The 21,401-nt window shown below is 41.1% G+C and overlaps 5 protein-coding genes across 6 annotated transcripts; all 5 read right to left on the bottom strand.

The window, feature by feature from the left end:
- Positions 1-1,212: 1,212 nt before the first annotated feature.
- LOC117893903 (aspartate aminotransferase, cytoplasmic-like) lies at positions 1,213-2,853 on the bottom strand. The gene is made up of 4 exons (XM_034800682.1): positions 2,417-2,853; positions 1,845-2,319; positions 1,622-1,790; positions 1,213-1,566 (listed from the first exon to the last, which is right to left on the bottom strand). The coding sequence occupies exons 1-4, from the start codon at positions 2,813-2,815 to the stop codon at positions 1,245-1,247; spliced, it is 1,365 nt and encodes a 454-aa protein (XP_034656573.1). The 5' UTR covers positions 2,816-2,853; the 3' UTR covers positions 1,213-1,244.
- A 433-nt stretch (positions 2,854-3,286) lies between these two features.
- LOC117893904 lies at positions 3,287-5,117 on the bottom strand. The gene is made up of 2 exons (XM_034800683.1): positions 4,991-5,117; positions 3,287-4,906 (listed from the first exon to the last, which is right to left on the bottom strand). The coding sequence occupies exon 2, from the start codon at positions 4,835-4,837 to the stop codon at positions 4,010-4,012; it is 828 nt and encodes a 275-aa protein (XP_034656574.1). The 5' UTR covers positions 4,838-4,906; positions 4,991-5,117; the 3' UTR covers positions 3,287-4,009.
- Positions 5,118-5,465: 348 nt separating this feature from the next.
- On the bottom strand, positions 5,466-6,025 carry LOC117893907. Its single transcript, XM_034800685.1, has one exon. It carries the CDS (start codon positions 5,990-5,992, stop codon positions 5,492-5,494), a length of 501 nt encoding a protein of 166 aa, XP_034656576.1. The 5' UTR covers positions 5,993-6,025; the 3' UTR covers positions 5,466-5,491.
- Positions 6,026-6,053: 28 nt separating this feature from the next.
- LOC117893905 lies at positions 6,054-6,856 on the bottom strand. The gene is made up of 2 exons (XM_034800684.1): positions 6,242-6,856; positions 6,054-6,185 (listed from the first exon to the last, which is right to left on the bottom strand). Exons 1-2 carry the CDS (start codon positions 6,705-6,707, stop codon positions 6,124-6,126), a joined length of 528 nt encoding a protein of 175 aa, XP_034656575.1. The 5' UTR covers positions 6,708-6,856; the 3' UTR covers positions 6,054-6,123.
- Positions 6,857-15,728: 8,872 nt separating this feature from the next.
- Positions 15,729-18,375, bottom strand: LOC117893902. Of its 2 annotated transcripts, XM_034800681.1 has the most exons (4): positions 17,609-18,375; positions 17,450-17,539; positions 16,047-17,395; positions 15,729-15,978 (listed from the first exon to the last, which is right to left on the bottom strand). In XM_034800681.1, the coding sequence occupies exons 1-4, from the start codon at positions 18,123-18,125 to the stop codon at positions 15,904-15,906; spliced, it is 2,031 nt and encodes a 676-aa protein (XP_034656572.1). In that variant the 5' UTR covers positions 18,126-18,375; the 3' UTR covers positions 15,729-15,903. The 2 variants fall into 2 exon arrangements, with proteins under 2 accessions (XP_034656572.1, XP_034656571.1); XM_034800680.1 differs by having other exon boundaries at positions 16,047-17,539; positions 17,609-18,368.
- Between the last annotated feature and the right edge of the window lie 3,026 nt (positions 18,376-21,401).

The following is a 21,401-nucleotide window of genomic DNA, read 5'->3' as shown; positions in this document are numbered from 1 at the left end:
AATGGGAGAATGGATACGTTTGCTCAGTCAATCACTGAACGGATATGGGAAGAGAATGTCCACGCTGATGGGGACATAAACCCCTACCATGGCGGTCATTATGGCGCTTTAAGCAACCGTATGCCACTGGGACTCCAAGTACGCCTCCAACTGGCAGCCGGAGTCCCTTTCCAAAATCTTATCGCCATGCTGACAAATTGCAGGCCAGACAAGGTCTTCTGATGCCGACAAATCCCCATTGGTGGTGACTTAAATTCCCAATGAAGTCACAGCGAAATAAAAAATACCCAGAAGTATAAAAGCAAAAATGTATTTAAATCTTTTTTGGCACAGTCTATAGGTGCTGAATGCTGCCCAAAGATTTATGGCCTCCCTCTTGTTATATGCTCTGTCTGACACAGCGCAATGACGGCCAAAAGGGTTCCACTGTGCGAACTCCAAAAAATATATATTTTACAAAGGAGTCCCAAAACAACTGTTGAACAATACTCTGTAAGAATCGAAGATATGTTCTAAGTTACAGGTGGTAAGTACGCATTTAATATGAATCGTAAACGGGATATAATAATCAAGTGTGAAGCTTTTTTAAAGCTTCACCTAGAATGGCCTCAAAAGTATTTTCATTCGTCCTGTCATCTTATTTACAGGAGTTGTGAAGCAATTCTGTAGAATTGTAATTGAGAGCAGAAAAAATATAGAAATCCACTTCATTTGGAAGTTGTCGAGCCACAACTGCTTTTTGGCAAACACGGGAACTCAATAATATTGAGTATGTGACAAGAATATGAATTCACATTACAGAAACTGAAAGTTAAAATATGGTCACGAAAAGCCAGGAGCCACAGAAACTCTAACTCTAAAGTGAAATTTATTAGTTTCAGCCGACGGATGGGCGACGTTGCATGTACGATGCTGACTAGGTACGAAAATTACAAAGTGCATTTTTCATCATTCTCCTTAATAGGCAACTTAGGAAGCACATATCGTGCCTCGTTCACCTCGCAAGTATGAGACATTTTTGACACACGACTTGAATGCTTTTGAGCTGCAGAAATTTGTTGGCAACAAAGGAGTTTAGTTGATTAGATAGTTGGACTGAGCCTGGGTAATTTCTTAACTTTTTGAAAGCTTCACCTAGAATGGCCTCAAAAGTATCTTCATTCGTCCTGTCATCCTATTTACAGGAGTCGTGAAACCAGAAGGTTTTGGAAGTACTTTAAGTTTTATGTTTTAACGGAAAGGATTCAAGCAGAGTGATAGTATTTATGCACTGTGTTAAAACTATCGCCCTTAGCGGCTTGCGACACATCATTGAGGCCGGCTGCTAAGCGATCCAGATTTGTGGACTGTACTGATGTGAGGTTCATGCGTCCTGAGCTCGGGACATAGATGTGTCTGTCCTTCAGCTGCCGGATCTGAGAGCGGCTTAGATTCGAGTACAGATGATATCCGCACTGTTCCACCAGGTTCTGCCAGTTGCCGGGTGTCTTGAGTTCTGCTAGCTTCTTGCTCAGATCGGCACGCAATTGAAAGACCCTTTGGTGCATCTCCTTTAGGGTTTGGCTCCTGTAAACAGAAAATATATATATTAAATTAGGTAATTAAATAATTGAAATTTTACCAATCTGAGCGGATTTTGTCATCGCTAAGAATTTTGGCCACAACTCGACTAGCATATACCGACGAGCACTCGGCATTTTTGTCTAATAACATCGATTCAAATTGTCCTCGAACCGCATTCAACTGGGCAGAATTTGCCAGCACAACCATCAGTTGGCCAACTGTTTCATCTGATGGTGAAAACAACAATTAATTTCAATGGCTTCACTCCTTGAGTTTCTTACTGTAGAGGCCAAAGTTCTTAACAAAGGACTGAGAGCAGAGCAAATCGATGCCGCTGTCCGCAAAGTATCGGACTGGCCAAGCATCCTCGTTGGGATCACCACTGGCCAGGCCCGGAGCCTCCAAGTGGATCAAGGGTAGCATCTTCTTGCACTTGACAATGTGGAGCAGCAACTTCCATTCATCCGTACTGGGATCCAGGCCGGTGGGATGCTGCGCACATGCATCCAAGACGACCACTGCCTCGTCGGGTGCTGTCATTAAATCGGCCACCAATCCGTAGATGTTCAGCTCCCCTTTGGTGTCGCTGTAGTATTGGTACCTTTGGCAATTGAAGCCCGCCGCCTTGAATATCTTCCAGTAAATAGTGTTGCAGGGACGGGCGAGCAGACAAAAGTCCCGCGTCGTCTTCTGGCGCAGAAACTGTGCGGCCAGGGCCAGTCCATCGATGTTGTTCTTTGTCTGAATGCCAACCACCTATTGAAAGAATCAAATAAAACTCTGGAATGTTTTCGGCAACTCGTCAATCCGATTCAGCTTAAAGGCTCTCGGCAGTGAAGAACGGTTTACTCACTCGACCCTGTGTTTGTGCTGGAGAAGACTTTCCGAGGACCAGTTCAGTGGCTGCATTGAGGAACTCTGGATTCCCCAGTGGCGGAAGCGGTTCCCTTGAGAGGAAATCATCGCACGCAATGATGATTTCTGCCTTTTTTACTGCTTGAAACAGCTGCGGCTTGCCAACCTCATTTCGAAATACCTCAGTGGCCAGATTCATTTTCTGCGACGATGCATCTAGCTGGTAGTCCTGCTCCAGGTTGTCAAACTCGGTGGGCGTAGCTCGCTTAAGGCAGGCGAAAGGCGATAGACTCCCTCCACCATTTCCGCGTCTTTCTGTGGCGGCACTTCGACGACTTGAGGACTTGCCAAAGGCCTGCAGCAGAAGACTATGCGACACGGCTGAGATCGCATTCATATTTAATTTCACAGCTAGAAGATCGAAGACGGCAAGTGGAAAATTTTGAATTTGAAATCTAAAGTAAAAATGGAATGATACTAATTCCAATGGCTGCTGGGAAGCAGATTCCTTGGAGAAGAGGCAAAACATACTTACTTTTTATACCCGGTCCTCGAAGAGTACATAGAGTATAAATATGAGTAATAATGTGAACTTTGTTCTTAGATTAGTTACGATGTTGCCAGCATTTATGAGTGACTGATTTGACGTGTACATTATGGATGTGACGTACCTCAAAGTTTTTAAACAAAAACAGCTGACTCGAAATTGGAAAGCGTTTTTTGTTTACCAATGGAAAAGCTTTAAATGCGTGCATCAGTAGATTGTCTAGATTTGTCTCTGTCCAACCTGGAGACTATGAACGAATATAATGAATTAATATGAAATATTCGACAGGTACATACATAAATATTTTAAATGGTGTTTATTTTTTGTGAATCGGATAATTTTAATTTTTATTCACATATAAACAACTTTAATTGAGGAACGAGTCCTCTGCAGATGCATTTACTTCCCAGTAATTAATAGTGCCCAAACTCCTGTTTGACTGATCACTGTGAAGTGTATGCATCTTATGCAGAGGGTTGGGGTCCTGCACAGTGAACATGGACGAACTTCTGTCTGATCCATGACTTCCGTATTCACCTCTGTCCTCTGTCCACATTTGTCCCGGTATAAGGGTCTGCAATTTAAATCGAAAGGTAGGGGCGTGCGTGTAATACCCTGCTTCTTCAGCATCTTCAGCAGAAACTGTCCTGAAAGTCTCCCTCTTTGGAAGGGTAGACTCCTCAAAGTGAACTTAATGTTTGCCTTTTTTTGCCTTGGATGTGTGATGACAGTTCGCTTTTAAAGTAGCTGTAGCTATGGACCTTGGACTTCAGGTGCTGGCCAACCACATGATTAGGCATGAACTTTGTTGGGCCGCCTATTTTCTTCGAGGGGATCATTGAAGTCGAACACAACGTTCTTGAAGATCACGTGGTGGTTGAGCATAAACGGGCATAAACAGCTGCGACTCCATGCGCGGATACTCAACCAAGACAGCGCTCCGGCCAATCATGAGCTTCATAGAGAATTTGGATGGTGAGTGGGTTTTGTAATACATGATTTCGATTTCGTGGCAATGGCGTAAGAATAAAATTTATAATATTTTTATGTTATATGCCTGGGTGAGTCCTCCTGGAGTGGCAGTTGCTCACTTGCCTTCACTTTGACCGGCTGATCGCCAGCTCCAGCTTGCTTGGCCCTTGCTTTTGACGTATCCTGATGATGAGTCTTGCGACGTTTTCCCCTGATAGACACAAAAGCCTCCCCGCCATCTTTTGCCGTAAGTGTTAGCGCGCTCTCCTTTTTTGATTCTCCGATGCCGCACCGCCGAGTGGCACTGGGCAAATTAACACGATTGGACCTGGGGTGGCCCATCGCAGACGTGGGATTCGGATTAATTTTCTCTGGACGGGTTGGCTGTCTGGACGTCAAGCGTGAGCATTGGACAAGTTGGCTGGCTGTAACGCGTTTCATGGAAACGTAGGCGCAAGATATATGGGGCAGGAATATCTCGGACTCGTACCCATTGGACTCCACGAGCACCACGCTACCATTGGAGATCAGCTTCATGGCGAATTGTGGACCATTTCCCACATTTGAACCTCCTGCAGCAAATACAACTCCATTGAATGTGGGAGGAGCCAGACCTGCTGTTGCAGTTGTCAGCTTGGATTGCCCCGGACGCTGTCTGACCTTGCTTTGGATTGACCGGGAATCGGCGAAGCTATCAAAATTCTGAAGCTGATGTTGATCTTGATGTTGTCTGGGCTGACGACTGCGAATGATGTTTTTCAGGTTAATACGACCATCCAATAACTGGGGCAAGAAGATCTCCGTTTCGTAGCCTGCTGCTTCGACCATGACGACCTTCTTGTCCGACAGCAGCTGAATGCGGAAATGTATTGGAGTGGCAGTCGGGTAGTGCCTCAACATGCTGTCCTGCACACGGGGTAGGGCGTTCAGATCCAGGAGATTTCAATAAAAAAACTGATGATTTAAGTCCTATAAAATAAATTATATATTGATGATTAACAAGCTCTTTTTGTGGAATTAAAGTTTTGGATATGAAAAATTAAATTTTCTTACTAAAATTTGAATGTAATCTCCACGAGGGATCTCAATTATTAGCGACGTTGCGATAGGTCAAGTGATTTTCATAGAGGTAAACAGAGCTATCTGTGAATCCGAGCTTGGAGCGGGACATACTATTTTTTAGGTATACAAAATGGCCAATAAGAATAAAAGCCTGTTTATCAACACTATTCACAATATCCTTTTGCGAGTTGATTGGGGATGAATCGTCAGTATGTCTCTTCACAGGATGATCATACCTTGCGCTTAGGAAAGAGTTACGAATCTCAATTTTATATGGATTTTTGAAGAGACTTCTAGAGATCTCAATTCTTTGAGCTGCGCTAAAGACTCAATATTAGCCGCATGTGGGGAACACCGAAAAGGTAAAAATCTTAACGAACTGATTTTAGCAATGTTTGCTATTTGTTCGCAGTCGATGTTGAAGTCATAGTTCTTCAGGTCCAATTGCTGAAGAGTTTGGGTTTCTCTGGATGCCAGTCCTTGGAATAGGCTTCATAATGAACCGCTTCCCTGGCTTCCCTCAATGCGAATCAAGCGCACATTGTGAAGTTTTGATATAAACTCATATGGGAGTGTGGAACAGGTGTGGTTCTCAACAAACAAGACAAGCGTTTTCGATTTCTTCTCGACAAAAAGAGTAAATTTGATCAAATCGACATCTGCTGGTCGGGACTCATTTAAAACATTGTGAAAAGTTACTTCAGAGTGGTCCATTTCGGCGATCGAGGTAAGGAGTTCTAAATGTTGCGGTTCGATGAGTTGGCAATGCAATGTCCGCAGGGTTAGAACTTTGGCAAGTTCATCGACTTCATCATAATTCATCTTCGCATCATGAATAGATAGTAATCCCTTCGTCTTTTTGGTGGCCAGTGATTTAAATAGCTGCACTAATGAACTGACTTGAGGCTGTACATATATTCGCAACGTCTCCAGCTTTTCGAGCGACCCAAATAATGCATACTCGGTAGCGTCCACACCAAGCTTAATGCGCATGTCAGACTCCTCAGATTATTGCAATATGGGACAATGTCGGCGAGTCTCCCAAAGATTTCGGTGCTTATAAAAACAAGCCCACGGAGATTCGGGTTCGATCTCACACACTCGACCAAGGTAAGGGCTTCCATTTATACATCTAGGTCAAGGATTTCAAGGTAACCAAAGTCCAGCAGTTTGTCCAGCGAATACGCTATAAAAATAGTCTGATATAATCGTTGACTTAATATATATTTCGAAGCCTCTTACGTTTCATCTTAATCTCTAGTTTTCTCAAGGTGCGTTTATTTCGAAGTGCTCTCAGCGTCATTTCGAATACATCTATGTGCTCACCACAGTACGATTTGGATAAGTACACAAGTATGATCTGTTCGAGCTTAGTATTATGTATTCGAGCATTAACAAGAGTCTGCCAGGAGGCTTTCTTATCTGCTGCAGTAATCTGTTTCTCTCGGTTGTAATGTGTTTGGAAGTCAATACAAACACTTGTCGAAAGGGTATAAAATGCTCGATCGATGTCGCGGCGCCGGTTAACATTCCAGGCCAGAAAGGCTGTATTTAAATGATGGCAGCAGCTCGCAAAATTAATAATATCTGCGTATCGAATGCTGTCTTCAGTCACTTCCCTTCCCATTAGTTTACAATTAAGTTCTATCTGATCGAATATTGCGTACAGGCAATAATCATTAAGACATAGTATGGTCGTCTTACTCATTTTTTTTTCAGTCTAATCAATTTATTTTAAAATATTTTCTAATATAATGTTCACTCTTCAAGTTTAAGTAGGCGACTGAAATGTTTGTAACCGGCATTCGTTGTGCGATTTGTTTGAGCAACTTATCAGTTCAGTTTCCCCCATTCTATGGATCGCAATAAGATAAGCAATAAAGTTCGAGGTGGAAAAATTTCACAAATTTTACCACGGTTTAGTTCGGCCAATGAGAAAGTGTAAACTGAAAGCGAAAAACCTAAATGAAAATCGTGGCCAGGTGGAACGCAACCCATGCCATTATAAAAAGCTTATAATTGAATTTTTTATAATGTGCTGAGCTGGTCGGACGACTAACCTTTTGCAAACGCGGCCAGGGACTGCGGTCCCATTCTGGCCGGCTTTTTTAAAACACCAGGCTGCGCCATAAACCACAAGTGGGGCTGTGGCCACCCTGAGCTGGAACCTTTAATAGTTGGGGCCATAAATTCGCTGGCTCTCTGAAACAATTAGGGGCAGTGTTCGAGGTATTGGTTTCTGGTACATCGCTGATGTCTGAGTCGGGCTGTCTTGTACCACAATATCCTGGGAGCTGTTGCCAAATTGGTTTTTCATGTTGGACATACATTTGTTTTTTATTTACCTATAAGGATGGATGTTGTTTTTGCCGCAATGATCTGTCAACGGAGGTCTCCTGGCCCCACAATTGTGTAATTTAATCTGTCAACGACCCAAGAATAAAGTAGGCCTAATGTGTGAAAAGATGACAGGCAATGTGTTTGGTAGTCTCTTCCTCAAGGCAAAGCTTCAGATATTGTATTATATTTTATTGTTATGCTGTTACCCTTCTTGTTGTCTCTGCAGAACGAATGAGGAGCCGACATTTGCATAAGTAGAAAAGTGTGAAAGTGAAATTGGGTTGGGTCTCAAATGTCCTTTCCAGCAATATCCGTATGCTTGTAAACGACGCGGCTGTGTTTCTGCTTTTGCAGTCTCGTAAGCCGTTTTTGCACTTTTTGACAAATGACTTAAAGCCTTTAGGGGCATCCAACGGGCTATGAAAAGGGTTCAAGTAATTTGTTGAGACTCTTGAATATTGAATGCGAGTGTGGACCACGTGCAGCGCCGCAGTAGAATAAAAATGAAATATCTTTTTGGAGAAACAGCAAACAAGCAGACAGAAAAAGAGCAGCGACAACCTCGAGGCTGAATCAAACTACTTTATGTCCCAGGATGATGGAATAAAATGGTTTATGGAATTTGAGTTGCGTAAAACCTTTGGATGGGACAATAAAAATTGTATTAATCATTAAATATCCAATGGAAATGGGGTTTATGGGGAGGGGAGGGCTCACCAACCTTTTTTTTCACATCTCTTAACTGGTTTTATCAAATTATTTCTGTTGGACAAATTAATTTCTGACATTTAATTTTCAGCTCGTGATTGCCAACTCATTTCAAATTCTTCTTTAGAACATTACAAGTGACCATCGGTCGATGAATAAGTTAATCCAAACTTTGCTGTATAGACGCACTCATCTAGTATGTACATATGTATGTACATGCATACATATGTACATACATATGTACAAACATACACACGAATACGTACAAGTTCATTGTGCGCTCTTAGAGTCTCGGTTTATTGGACCAACTAGCGAGAATGTCCGCACAAGGAAGTAGAGTCGGCTGACGGAGGAGTCGAAAGATGTGCGTTTAATCCGGAAACTTATTTATGTATGCCTTTCCGGTCATTTGCTTGCTGGAAGCATTTATTGTATGTGTACGTACGGGTTTGTGTATGTACATATGTATTTTCGTTTATTGTCGCACAGACAATCGCACAAACAAGAGTGTTTGAGCGAGGAGTGGGAAGAGGGAGATATGCTGTTCTTATGACACGCCCGCGCACACTTTCAATTTACATAAGCTCTGTTAGTGCCGTCATCCTTTGCAGCGCTTACGCTCCGGCTCGTCCTGCAGGAGGACATCTACGAGTATGTGCGCGGGTGGATGTTTGTGTCAACAACACTTGATAATTCATCCCAAACACGCACTTTGACTGGAAGATACGTCGGCGTACTCACTACCCAATTCCAATAGAAACATACATATGTATCCATGAGATACTTTGCCCCGGGCATCCGACAGTTTATTGTCTGCGGCTTTGAATTATTAAACATGATTTCTTTGGTTGCATTTTATTGAGGGTTCCGTGACACACAACGGAAAATCATTAAAAGATGATATAAATTGTAATTTAGCAACCTCTGGCACTCTTCTGTAGATCAATAATCCTAGAGGAGTCTTCCTTGTCTGCAATCGCTGTTCGCACCAACATCTCCAGTCTCCAGTAATTTTCAGTTTTCAGTTTTCAGTTTATAGAAACTATATATATTTTAAGGTTGGGTGTTTTGTTCGTTAATTTAATTAACGTGCAAAATGGAGAAATTACTTTCTGCTCTTCGTGCTGGTTGTGGGCCGCTGAAAAGTTTCATAGCTGTGGCTGGCAAAGACCTTCGCGGAAAAGGAAAATGCCAGCCAGGCCATAGATCAAAGCGCGCCTGCAGTGCCACCTTTGCCCCCATTCTTGTCTTTGTATTCCCTATGTATGTATCCATGTATTAACCGGTATGTGCGGGTTTCAGCAGGTGTATGCTGTCCAAGTGTGTGTGCCGAGCCATCTCAGGTGTATATAAAGTAGGTCAGTAGTAGTGCCATGCCAATAAAACGTAATGTGTGTGTGTCCCACATATGTGCCCATATACACACATATGTACATATGTAGGTATTTAAGCACAGGTGTGTGTATGTTTCTGTGTGTGAGTTTATCCTGGCCTGTTGATATTTTTTAATATTTATAGAATTTTAAAATGTCCGTTAAGCGTACAAACATTAAACATTTTAATATGTGAACAGTGCAATTGGATGAATTCGTAAAACTTTTCGCATTTTATTTTCCGTTCCATTCAGAACATAATGCAAGGTCTACCGGTAACGACAATATCGATGAAATCACAATTCGAGAAGATGAAGTGCTTAATGCTTCCTTAACATTAAGAATATGTTCTATACCACATCTGGACGATGACATGGTCTGGAACATTTTAGCGGAAAGCTGATAAAGTATTTATGGCTCTATATCTTGGCACGGTATTATGATAGATATTTCTTTAGCACAAGCAGAGCATTTTCTTTTTCAGTCGATAAGTTGCAAAAGCGTTCAGCTGTTTGTTTAAAAAACTGTTAAAAAAACCCAACCTGCTAAAAATTAAAAAAAGCTAGCGTTACTGGCTTATTTTGAATATGATATACTCTTATCTTATCCCGTTATAGTAATAGATTTGACAACAGCAGGAATACTACCACTGAACGACTATTGCTTGGGGTTTGGCCCAGACCTGACGGGGGTTCAGGTAGTGTTTTTTGTTTGCTAGTATTTCGATCGTTGGGAAAGTCTTGTCCCTTTTATATATGTATATTGTGACGATATGGTTACCTCCAGCTAATGGATATATCCTATGCGCATACGGCTTTGTGAGGAAGATGTAAAGGCGGAAAATCCCTTTCAATTTCTTATCCACGGGCGACAAAACTCTTAAACGCTAAGGGAGTTCACCTCCATGGCGGGGGATATAAGAAATCTCTAATTCCGCTCAATAACCGCCAGCGAAATGTTTTGTTTTCTTTGATATAACAGAGCAGGAAAGTTTATCTGAAGCACATTAAATATTACTATACACTAAATAAAACGAGAAGGGACGTGTGAGACGCTTCTTACGCGTCACAACTTTTATACCCGGCACTCAGTACTACATCTGCACCTTAGCGGTGTTTTGTCAAATTTTACAATTTTTCTTCATCTGCCATCTTCATCTACAACACTTCTCACGCCAACACACTATTTTAGCTCGCCACCCTCCCCTAGAGACACACACTGCAGAGTCACGGCAGAGACGCGGCAGAGGGCGAGGCAGAGGTACGGCAGAGGCAGAGACCGCACACTGCGGTGAATGCGAGAATGTGCAAAAAAAAACAAATATAAGCTGCGGGACGGGGTGGGACTAGCCACTGCAAATCAATTTCTTCATTGTGGCTATAATAATGATCCAATCTGATCCCATTTGGTGATCTGATAGATATGGTCATTCCTTACGGAATGGCGTTTTTAGTTTTCTTGTATCCTTAAAATTGTAGCTTTGGGAGGTTTTCGCCCTTTTGCGGGGGCGGAAGGGGGCGGGGCTAATTTTTTAAATACACTTGTAACAGTGTGAGCATACAGAAGTCTGGATGCAAAATTTGGTGGCTCTAGCTTTTATGGTCTCTGAGTACTAGGCGCTCATAAGGACGGACAGACGGACGGACAGACAGACATGGCTCAATCGACTCTGCTATTGATGCTGATCAAGAATATATATAATTTATGGGGTCGGAAACGTTTCCTTCTGTGCGTTACATACAACCGTTATTCCCCACAAATACAATATACCCTATATACTCTTCGAGTACCGGGTATAAATACAAACACACAATAAAAATTTTTCAAAAGAAAATGTATTTATGTTTGAGCAGTAAAACTCCCCCAGTGTTGCAGCCGCAAAAAGTTAAGAGTAAAAACATTTCTGATTATTGTGGAGGAGGTTGGAGGCTTGGCGGTTGGGGGAACGATATTTTCAATTATGCGAAACTCCGAACTGTTAATGAAATCTGTCAGAAACAATTTGGCATAATTTTTCACTTAAAGCCGGCAACAATTTATAATTAGAAAATGCTGCGGGCAGCAACAAGAGAAAAACTAAATAAATAAAATGTTTTACCTGTCGGGCAAATTTGTGAAAGAACAGATTTCCAGACAGACCCAAGTAAAAACAAAATGGCAACTGTTGGCATCAGAAATACATCAAGTGTGGGCACAAAGCCGTCAAGCGAGCGCCACGAATGAGCGGAAGTGGGCCTGCAGGGGTGTCGGGGCTTGGCAAAGAAAAAGTTTGGGCCAGCAGTTGGCCACGCTTCCATTGTGTCTTTCGGTCGGATGTGGTGAAGGGAATAGGATATTATTGTTTCTATTTTAGATTGCCGCCTCCTGTTTGCTGGTTAAACTTTTTCATTTATGTCAAACTCAGTGGATCTAATACGAGTATCTGTAAAAACTTCTCTCTCTTGGTTATGTTAGAACATTTTTTGTTGTTCATCAACATTTCACTTAGTGACTCTATCATATTTGAGTTCTACGGATTACAGCCGCGGAAGTTTTTGGTTTCTTGGCATTACTGATAGCATTCAGGCTAGTGCCTTGACTGAAAAGCGCTATAAGAAATATTCCTTAAAGTTCCGAAATCGTTTGACATTAATTAACTTGTTCTTAAAAAGAAGGAAATGTATTGTCCTGTGTCTGTTGATTGAGAAGTTAAGAAAGTAATTGCATTGTTTGACAAGGACCGAAACAACTGTGACCTTCTCACACTTTACAGTCTTGACTTACATCGTCTTCTGGCCTGAAGCGGCTGCTTCGCCCGAAAGGGTTGGAAGAATGTGGTGACGCTAGCCGAAGTCGAAGTTGCTGGCTTGTTGACTCTTGAACTGGCTTGACATGCATCAGTAGGGGGAAGTAGAAGTAAATCCAATGGAAGGCGATGCAAATCTTTCATCAGACAGTTTTGTAAATATTTCGAAAAATTGAAAATGTTGTGTACTCTATTGTACTAAAATTGTTTGATGCTCTCGGTGACAAGATGCACAACTTGCCGAAGTGTTTCAATTATAACTTGCCCAACTTGTTGACATTTATCGAACACAAGGATCGCAGTGTCGTATCCAGTTCTGTCTGAGGTCTGGTGGATTCCCACTCATGAGCTTTTGATGGCTTGGTTCTTGGTTTTTCTTGGCAGTAAAAAGACGTTGACAGTATTACTTAATGTCATTATTGAAGCACTCCAAAGTCACTAAAAGGAAACATCAGAGAATTTTCCGCTGAAAGACTTCAATGCAGTTCCAAAATCACATTTCATAGGAATAACCAAGTTTTTGTAGTACAACATAGAATATGGTAAAGTCATTTGGTTTAATTCAGAATCTTTTTATACCCGGTACTCGAAGAGTAAATAGGGTTATTGTATTTGTGGGGAATAACGGATATTTGTAACGCACAGAAGAACACGTTTCCGTTTCCGTTTATTATAAATGATATGGCCAGCATTTGGCTTGACAAGTTTGGCCTACACAATTTACCCCAGCTTCGTTCGAGCCCAAGCCGAGCCAATCACACACACACACACGAAAATTGATTGCGATTTGTTTCCATCAAAATACACATAAATAATCCAATTAATTGACAAGGCAACAGAAGGCTCTCCTTTGGGACGTCGAGTAATTGGTTTATGGCCAAAGGCATCGACATCCTCATCAGTCCCGGCGCTGGGGCTCTGTGACGCTGACTGGGAGCAGCGGTTTGAAGTTTCAGTTTCAGAAACGGTTTAAGTGTTAGTCAGTGGCCCGCTTGCATAAAACGGCTAATTGGTTGCAGAGAAAGGTAAGATAATTGGCATGGCGGATGGCGAACACTAAGCTATACGGCTAATTGAATTGTACCTGTAAGGGATGTTCCATAAGCCTACGGGTTCAGTTGACTTGTCAGATGTTTATTTTTTCGATTTTATTTGTATGCATTAATGAATCTGGTTAAATAAAGTCAAGCTAAGTTCTTGTTTGAACGAGATGCTCTCTTGCATCACACTTCACTCAATAAGTTTGCTTGCTAAACATGTTTTGTTTTATCGTAGTTCTCTTTACTGGTCAAAGGTAGCTCACAATTTTCGCCATGCACTTGAAAAATATCCAATGTTGTGTTATACATGTTTCCTGATGTTTTTAATCGAACATTTAAGTTTAAATATACTTTTGCTAACGCAGTAAATAAATGTCACAAATTTATTAAAGAGATTTATTATATACTATAAGGCGATGCCACGGAAACATATACATATATAGATGAATGTATGTTTGTATATACATATGTACATATAAGAGTTGGCATGAATTTTCGAGGAAATAAATGAGTATGAACTAGTCTCCCATCTAGAATTTGTTGAATTCTATGATCTTTGTTAGAGTTAAAGTAAATTGAGATGCAAATAAATGCCATGACCCATGGCAATGTTGAGTTAAAGAAGGATACGGATACGTTGCAGAGATATTAAATACGCATTCGCTGAGATTTAGCTGAAATTTGATTTCCAATGACCTAATGAGAGCATTGCGGTCAGAGCCTTTCATGTTTTGATCCGTGTCACATTAGCTGGTATTAATCACTCCGGGGTGCCAGCTGCAGCATCAGGCCTATCCGTAAATTAATGACAAATATGCAAGCCACAAAACCAATACGAGCATGAAACATCAAAAAACTGCGCCAGACACAGCTGAGTGCACCCATTGATACCGTCTGATTAGATGGGAGGTTTTGTATTGTATTGCTTGATTCCGACATTCTTTGGGCGGAGGAAGCCGACATTTTCCTTCTTTAGGCTTGACTTTCATATTGCTTAGTTGTGTCTGGCCTGCTGTTTGCACGGCACTCAAGTACTTTGCGAGTCTGCAGGCATTTAATATTCTGACATATTTAATTAGCAGCAGTCTCACAAAATTGGCCGACAGCTGACAAATTATGCCACTGTGGTCTGCCTGGCCGTCTCTCTGTCTCTCTGTTGGGAACTAATGCACTCGGCCTAGATAATTTAGCATTCATTGCCTGTCACTCTCCCTGTATCTTCGTCTATATATGCTTGATTGTGTCTACTTTCAACGAGTTTTCAGTGCGTAAATAAAACAGAGACTGGCCGTTGCTTAGTTTGCACATTGCACTCACGTCACATCCGGAACCCGCAGCATACGAGTATACGCAATTTGCATTCCACCCGGCCTAGCGCCCGAGGTACTTTCAACACCGCACACAGGACAATCTAGTGGCAAGTGCCAGCTGTTGTCTATTCAATGTGTATTTCAATTTGAAGCTAGCTTAAAAATTGCGTTTGGAATTTCAAACCCTTCCGAACAGGCAGCTCAAAGCAATGCGAGGGTAGTTTTTACTAAACGTGAAATATAACGAAAAGCGTGATCGATCACCTTTTCAGTTCTCGACAAGTTCTGCAGGTCGTCTTTAATCTTGTTTTTATACCCGGTACTCGAAGAGTAAATAGAGTATATTGTATTTGTGCACAAAGTGAATGTATGTAACGCACAGAAGGAAACGTCTCCGACCCCATAAAGTATATATATTCTTGATCAGCATCAATATCCGAGTCGATTGAGCCATGTCTGTCTGTCCGTCCGTCTGTCCGTCCGTCCGTATTGTTGAGCGCCTGGATCTCAGAGACCATAAAAGCAAAAGCCACCAAATTTTGCATCCATACTTCTGTGTGCTCACTCTGTTACAAGTGTATTTAAAAAATGAGCCACGCCCCCTTCCGCCTCCGCAAAAAGGCGAAAACCTCCCAAATCTACAATTTTGAAGATAGCAGAAAACTTAAAACGACATTCTGTAGGGAATGACCATATCTATCAGATCACCAAATTGGGGCAGTATTGGAGCATTATTATAGCCACAATGAAGAAATTAATTAGCAGTGGCCAAACCCACCCCGTCCCGCAGCTTATATTTGTTTTTTGCATATTCTCCCATTCACACTCTCCTTCGCGCAGTGGCCGCACACTGGCCGCCGTCCGCTGGCTCTGCCTCTGCCGTGAGTCTGCAGTGTGTGGGTCTAGGGAAGGGGGGCGAGCTAAAGGAGCGTGTTGGTGTGAGAAGTGTTGTAGATGTAGATGACAGATGAAGAAAAAATTTAAAATTTGACAAATAACCGCTAAAGTACAGATGTAGTACTGAGTGCCGGGGGTAAAAGAGTGTGATGCGTAAAAAGCGTCTCACACGTCCCTTCTCGTTCCGACTAGTCATGTGCATGCGAATTTCGTTTACTCGGGTGAGTAAGCTGAAAATTGAATTTAATGAATTGTCTTAATAACAATTAAGGTCTATTATTAGTATTATCTATGACTTTGTTCCATTTATTAGATTCTGATTTTATGCAATTTTCAAATGTAAGTATGAAAATCAGATGTTTGCTTGAACGACGGATTTGAAAAAGTGAAAACTGGTTGAAGAAAGCTTAAACTAAAGTCCCGGTCAAATATATTTTGAAATTAAATTTTCTTAATCAAAGAAGTGATTGTTCTCTACATATTTGGTCTGAACCGTACAGTACTTCATATTTTCAGTCTGCCTTATCTGAAAGACGAATTTGAGCTTATTTTGCAAAAAACAAATCAATATTTGCATCTAAATATGCCACTCACCTGTTTTTGCGTAAATTTGTAGTCGGTGCTTGAAGCCAGGCAGAACTTTAACTTATGCGAGATACCGACCCTGCTCCTATTTAGTGCACTATCGAGATGAAAAAAGAAATTCTTTGGTAATCTGTTAGGGGGCAGATGTAGACCCTTCAGAGTGATATAAAAATGTTCCAGTTTTGGGCACAATATCAGAATGGGAAAGATCCACCTTCCGAATTCGACTTTCCTTGGATCATGACCAGAAAAGACTACCAGGCTCTCTAGCTCCCTCAGCTGTGCAAATGGCTGAACGAATTTCAGTTTTTGTAACACACAGGAAACCCTTCGGAGTGAGGTTATGTGCGCAAGGACAGCGACATCTTCTTCGCTAAGGTATTCGCTTGTAGGACATTCAAAAATGGTATACGGCAAACAAATGTAAACTTCCAGCAGCGTTGTCGAGTAGTGTGTTTCCAGGGACTTCAGAAGTGGTGACCGGGGCTCTCCCAGGGAGATCATTCGAAATGATCTTAGATTCTTGACTACAGGAAGTGGGAACTTGACTTTAGCATCACTGTCCATTATAATACAAAGGCATGTTGACCTAATATCAAACGATAGACAAACTTCGTTGCTTTTGATCTCTATTCCATTCTCCAAGAAAGATGGCCAAATATGGTTCACTGTTCTTAGCATAATGGAGCTAACAAAAAGACACTTTAAATTTTTCATTTTCAAAAGAAGTGCAAAATCCACGTCCCGAAAATTGTTCGGATCATTTGAAATTATGCTTAGAGTTCCCCGAGAGCTAAAACCAATTTGTGTATCGAAAGTCGAGACAGTTATATGTCTGGTTAGTAGCTCTATGACCCCTACTGAAATCAGATGGCCCTTGTTCAGCAGACTCAGTTTCGTAAGTTTTTCGAGCTTTGCCAAATGTCGAATACATCCTAGATCGTAGATTCCGCATTCCAGGAGTCTTAGACTCTGGATTTTCCCGATAGTTTGAACCAATTTATCATCTATTTCAAACTTCAAGATCAATCGCGACAGTGTTTGCCTTTTCCTGCCAGCAATAGCTGCGAGAAGGCTCCTAACGGGAACGTTTTCCTCCTTTGGTCCCTCTGGTATGATCAAGGCTTCGTATCCAGTATCCATTCTAGGTCTTTTACAATCGTAGTACTTATCCACGTTCATATCTGCTTCAAATGTTATGTGGTTGGGGGGTTTCCTGATTTCCAATTGCTGCAGCTTGTCTAGATTGGCCAACTTCACATATTCCGCATCTCTTAGCAATCCATTATCGTTCAGCATGAATTTTAATTCTTTTAATTTCGGGCAGTGATTAACGATGTACGTTAATTTTCCATGGTCCGAGTGCAGATAAGAGTTCAGCTCCAAGCTTGACAATGATTGGTTGTTCTTACAGAACTCGACAAGATCCAACATGGCAAATCTGGCAGTGAGACGAAGCTTTGAAATGTTTCGAAACTGGCCCAGGCCGAAGAACTCACATTCTGAAATGCGGAAAAAAGAAAGGTTACTTGTAAACATTTTTTATTATTGCTAAAAGTACTCGAACACACCTGCGATATTTACAATTATCTCTTTTACTTTGCTCCTGATTTTTGGATAGGGATTCATTGACTCCTCTTGATGAAAATTGGCTTGTATCGCTCTTAATATTTTTTGAAAGATTTCCTCGTGAGTTTTTAGATACTTTCTTGGTGTGTATCTTAGTTCAATGCATTCAATATTCTGATTTCCCAACATGTCTCTGATAAAGACATCCAGGTACCAATGCTTCTTTGCCTTTGAAGCACCTTTTAGTGTGCTGTGAATTTCATTAAACTTGACGGTCAGTTTCTTATAAGCGTGCACCTGGAGCAGTTCGATTTCCAGCCGCTCATACATTTCTTGAGACCAGTCCCATAAGATGCGGCGATGCCTCTTGCATGTGGCCGCAAAATTGTATAGGTCAGCGTAATTTACTTGGTCGAAAGGGACTGATTTGTCCTTCGGATCGCAGTTGGCCTTAACAAAGTCGAGTATTCGAAACAGATCAAAGTGACTGAGATCTGCTAATGTCTGTGGTTTCATCATTTTAAACACTTATTGCACTCGAGGTACAATCATATACAGAGCAATTTTTTAAAAGTTATGTTTACTTGCACAAACAGAACCCGACTTTCATGCACGTCCGTCTCATTGAGCGTTCATCGACGAATGACACATCACAACAGTGGATAGGCGAGATGTTTCTACCCTATAATATTGGGTAGATTGTGGTTTCTCTGGTTTTAACAAATGTGTTATCCACGAAAATAATGATTTGGGCTGTAATTAAAACTTTCGAAAACCATGGTAAACTTTTTTTCCTAAGATTTTGTTTTTAATTTTAATTGTAGAGATATGAGCTGAAGGTACTCAAAATTAGAGCATTCAAGACTATTCGCCAACACTTCTATATACTTACCTACTCGTGTCGGTGGGCTAATCATCGAGTTAATCGCAATTTGCCGGCAAACAGGGGTATATTTGTACATGCATACATACATAAATATGTACATATATGTACATATGTAGACATGGAAATAGATAAGAAAACAAGCAAACACGATGAGAAAATAGATGCGCTTCAAATAAATCAATAAACTATATCGTGGTTAACTCTCTTGCACTGTGTGGTAAAATTTCTAGGGTAGATCTGCTTCGGTTAGCAGGAAGATCAATAACAATTTCCGACACAATTTTACCTCAAGGAACCAAACCAACTTTTTACGAAAGGTATTGGGCTTAGAAATGGTCTAATGATCATTTTGTCTTTTTTCTATGGCAGAACTTTTGTTTGAAGAAATTTTTAAACCGGTTTTTTTAAGCTTTTTTCAGCTGTAGCGGTTTGTTGTCACATAACTTAAGTATCTTGAATCTGATTGTAAAGAACTTATTTAAAAAGCCCGGCTCGGCTATTGATGCTGATCAAGAATATACATATGTATGTATATACTTTGTGGGGTCGGAAACGTTTCCTTCTCTGCGTTACATGCATCCACTTTGTGCAGAAATACAATATACCCTATTTACTCTTCGAGTACCGTGTATAATGAGTGGAGAGAGGAGATAAGATTTGTTGTAGCGACAGCTAAACAGAGAGAGCGCGCTACTGCACATAAAGTTTTGTGAGCGAAAGAGGAAGAACAGCTATTTTGGAGCGAGAACGCAACTACAAGAGAGCGGCTAAATGTGAGAGTGTACTTACGAAAAGAAACAACACAAAAACACGACTAGCGACGCACAAATGAATTTAAATATGATTATATTTTAATTTTGTACAAATAATAAGCATGCCCTCGCGGATTAGGATATATAAAAGTATTAAGTTATTCAGGGAGTATACTAAGAGTTTTTGTCAATAAAACACCCGTCGTTTATCCAATATAGAGAGGAAAACACGGAGAACAAAACACAAACACATACGAGAGAGAGATAAAAAGTTCTGCCACAGAAAAGAAAAAAGAAAGAGTTCGATTTTGTCGAGTGGTGTAATCAAGAGCGCGTTTGTGTATACACATACATATACATATGTATATACATATGTATGTGAAAGCTTTAGCAAAGAGCTTCGAGTGTTGCTAATATATGTACATACATATGTAAAAATATACATACATACATACACACATACGGAATGTAATGCTTGATCATCATGAAAGCTTGCGGATTTTTGAGAAATACTCTTAATTTGCGAACAGTGAAATTTCTGCAATGCACTGTATGGACACTGATCATTTTTATACCCGGTACTCGAAGAGTAAATAGGGTATATTGTATTTGTGCACAAAGTGAATGTAAAAGTATTTACATCAATGCCCGAGTCGATTGAGCCATGTCTGCCTCTCCGTTCGTCTGTCCGTCAGTCTTATTGAGCGCCTGGATCTCAGAGACCAGAAAAGCAAAAGCCACCAAATTTTGCATCCAGAGTTCTGTATGCTCGTACTGTTACAAGTGTATTTAAAAAATTAGCCCTGCCCCCCTTCCGCCCCCGCAAAAGGGCGAAAACCTCTCAAACCTACAATTTTGAAGATAAAAGAAAACTTAAAACGCCATTCCGTAGGGAATGACCATATCTATAAGATCATCTAGTTGGGATCCGATTGGATCATTATTATAGCCACTATGAAAAAATGAATTTGCAGTGGCTAAACCCACCCCGTCCCGCAGCTTATATTTGTGGAGCGTAAAAGGAGCGTGTTGGCGTGAGTAGTGTTGTGGATGTAGATGACAGATGAAGAAAAAAATGCAAAAATTTGACAAAACACCGCTAATGTAGTACTGAGCAGATGTAGTACTGAGTGCCGGGTATAAAAGTTGTGACGTGTCCCTTCTCATTTTGAATAGAAATGAATATCTTTATTCTTCTTTGATTTAAAAACAAAAAAATGGACTCACTCCACTCAGTGGAGTCCACCTGGACCGCTCGCTGCTTTTTGTCGTTTGCTGTACATATTCAGTTATGTATTCAAGGCGAAAATGTTCTGTTCTCTTTGGTACCTGACACATTTATTTCATACGGGTTGTTTCGTAATTCGTAACCGAAGGGACAACGTTAGCCATGAGACGCGGAAAACTCATGGATTTACGGAAACATCTGATAATCTTAATGGAAACTTAAAGCGCAGTTAAAGTTTGTTTAAAGTAGTTGCGGCGGCAAAGTGAATCTGGCAGCTGCACTTAATTTGCAGCCAGCTCATTTGTTTTCCAACCCCCTCTTCCGGCATTACCATACCCATCGACCAGCCCCAGCCCCAACCCCACCCTAACCACTGAAGCCGCACCAAAAGTCTCCCAGAGTCGGCGCGCATTTTTCCTTGTTCGTTTTTAATGCTTTGGTTCTTACAGCTCTCTCTATCTTATGCGATGCGGTTAGCAGGGAATATGAAAAAAGCGAGGATGAAACTTTAGAAACCGTTATTTCTTGTTGCAACCTAGCACTCTCCAGCCTCAGTTGTGCCATGTTGTGTTGTGGTGGGTGCGTGTAATCTACTCAAAGCAAATAAATGTTTAATGCTGACTAATGTAGAAAATGTGAGCAGAAATTTACCTGGCAATCTCTGAAACTTTCCTGCCTTCCTCCGCAGCTATTTTATTGCAGAAAGCAAGCTCCTCGCTCACAGGGTGGTACAAATTGAAATGAAAAGATTTGAACTACACATTTGTGTCTCCCAGGAAAGAACGATTCATTGGATGCCACTGACCCATTTGGGAAGGGAAGAGCTTGTCAAAATTTGTTAAGAATCGATGGCGAAACAAATTTCCAGAAATGTCATTAAAAACAATTTCAGACAAATATCGGAGAAAAGTTTTCCGCTCTCGAATTCT

The sequence above is a fragment of the Drosophila subobscura genome, chromosome J (assembly GCF_008121235.1).
Source record: "Drosophila subobscura isolate 14011-0131.10 chromosome J, UCBerk_Dsub_1.0, whole genome shotgun sequence".
NCBI lineage: Eukaryota > Metazoa > Arthropoda > Insecta > Diptera > Drosophilidae > Drosophila > Drosophila subobscura.
This window is presented reverse-complemented; position numbering and strand designations above follow the sequence as displayed.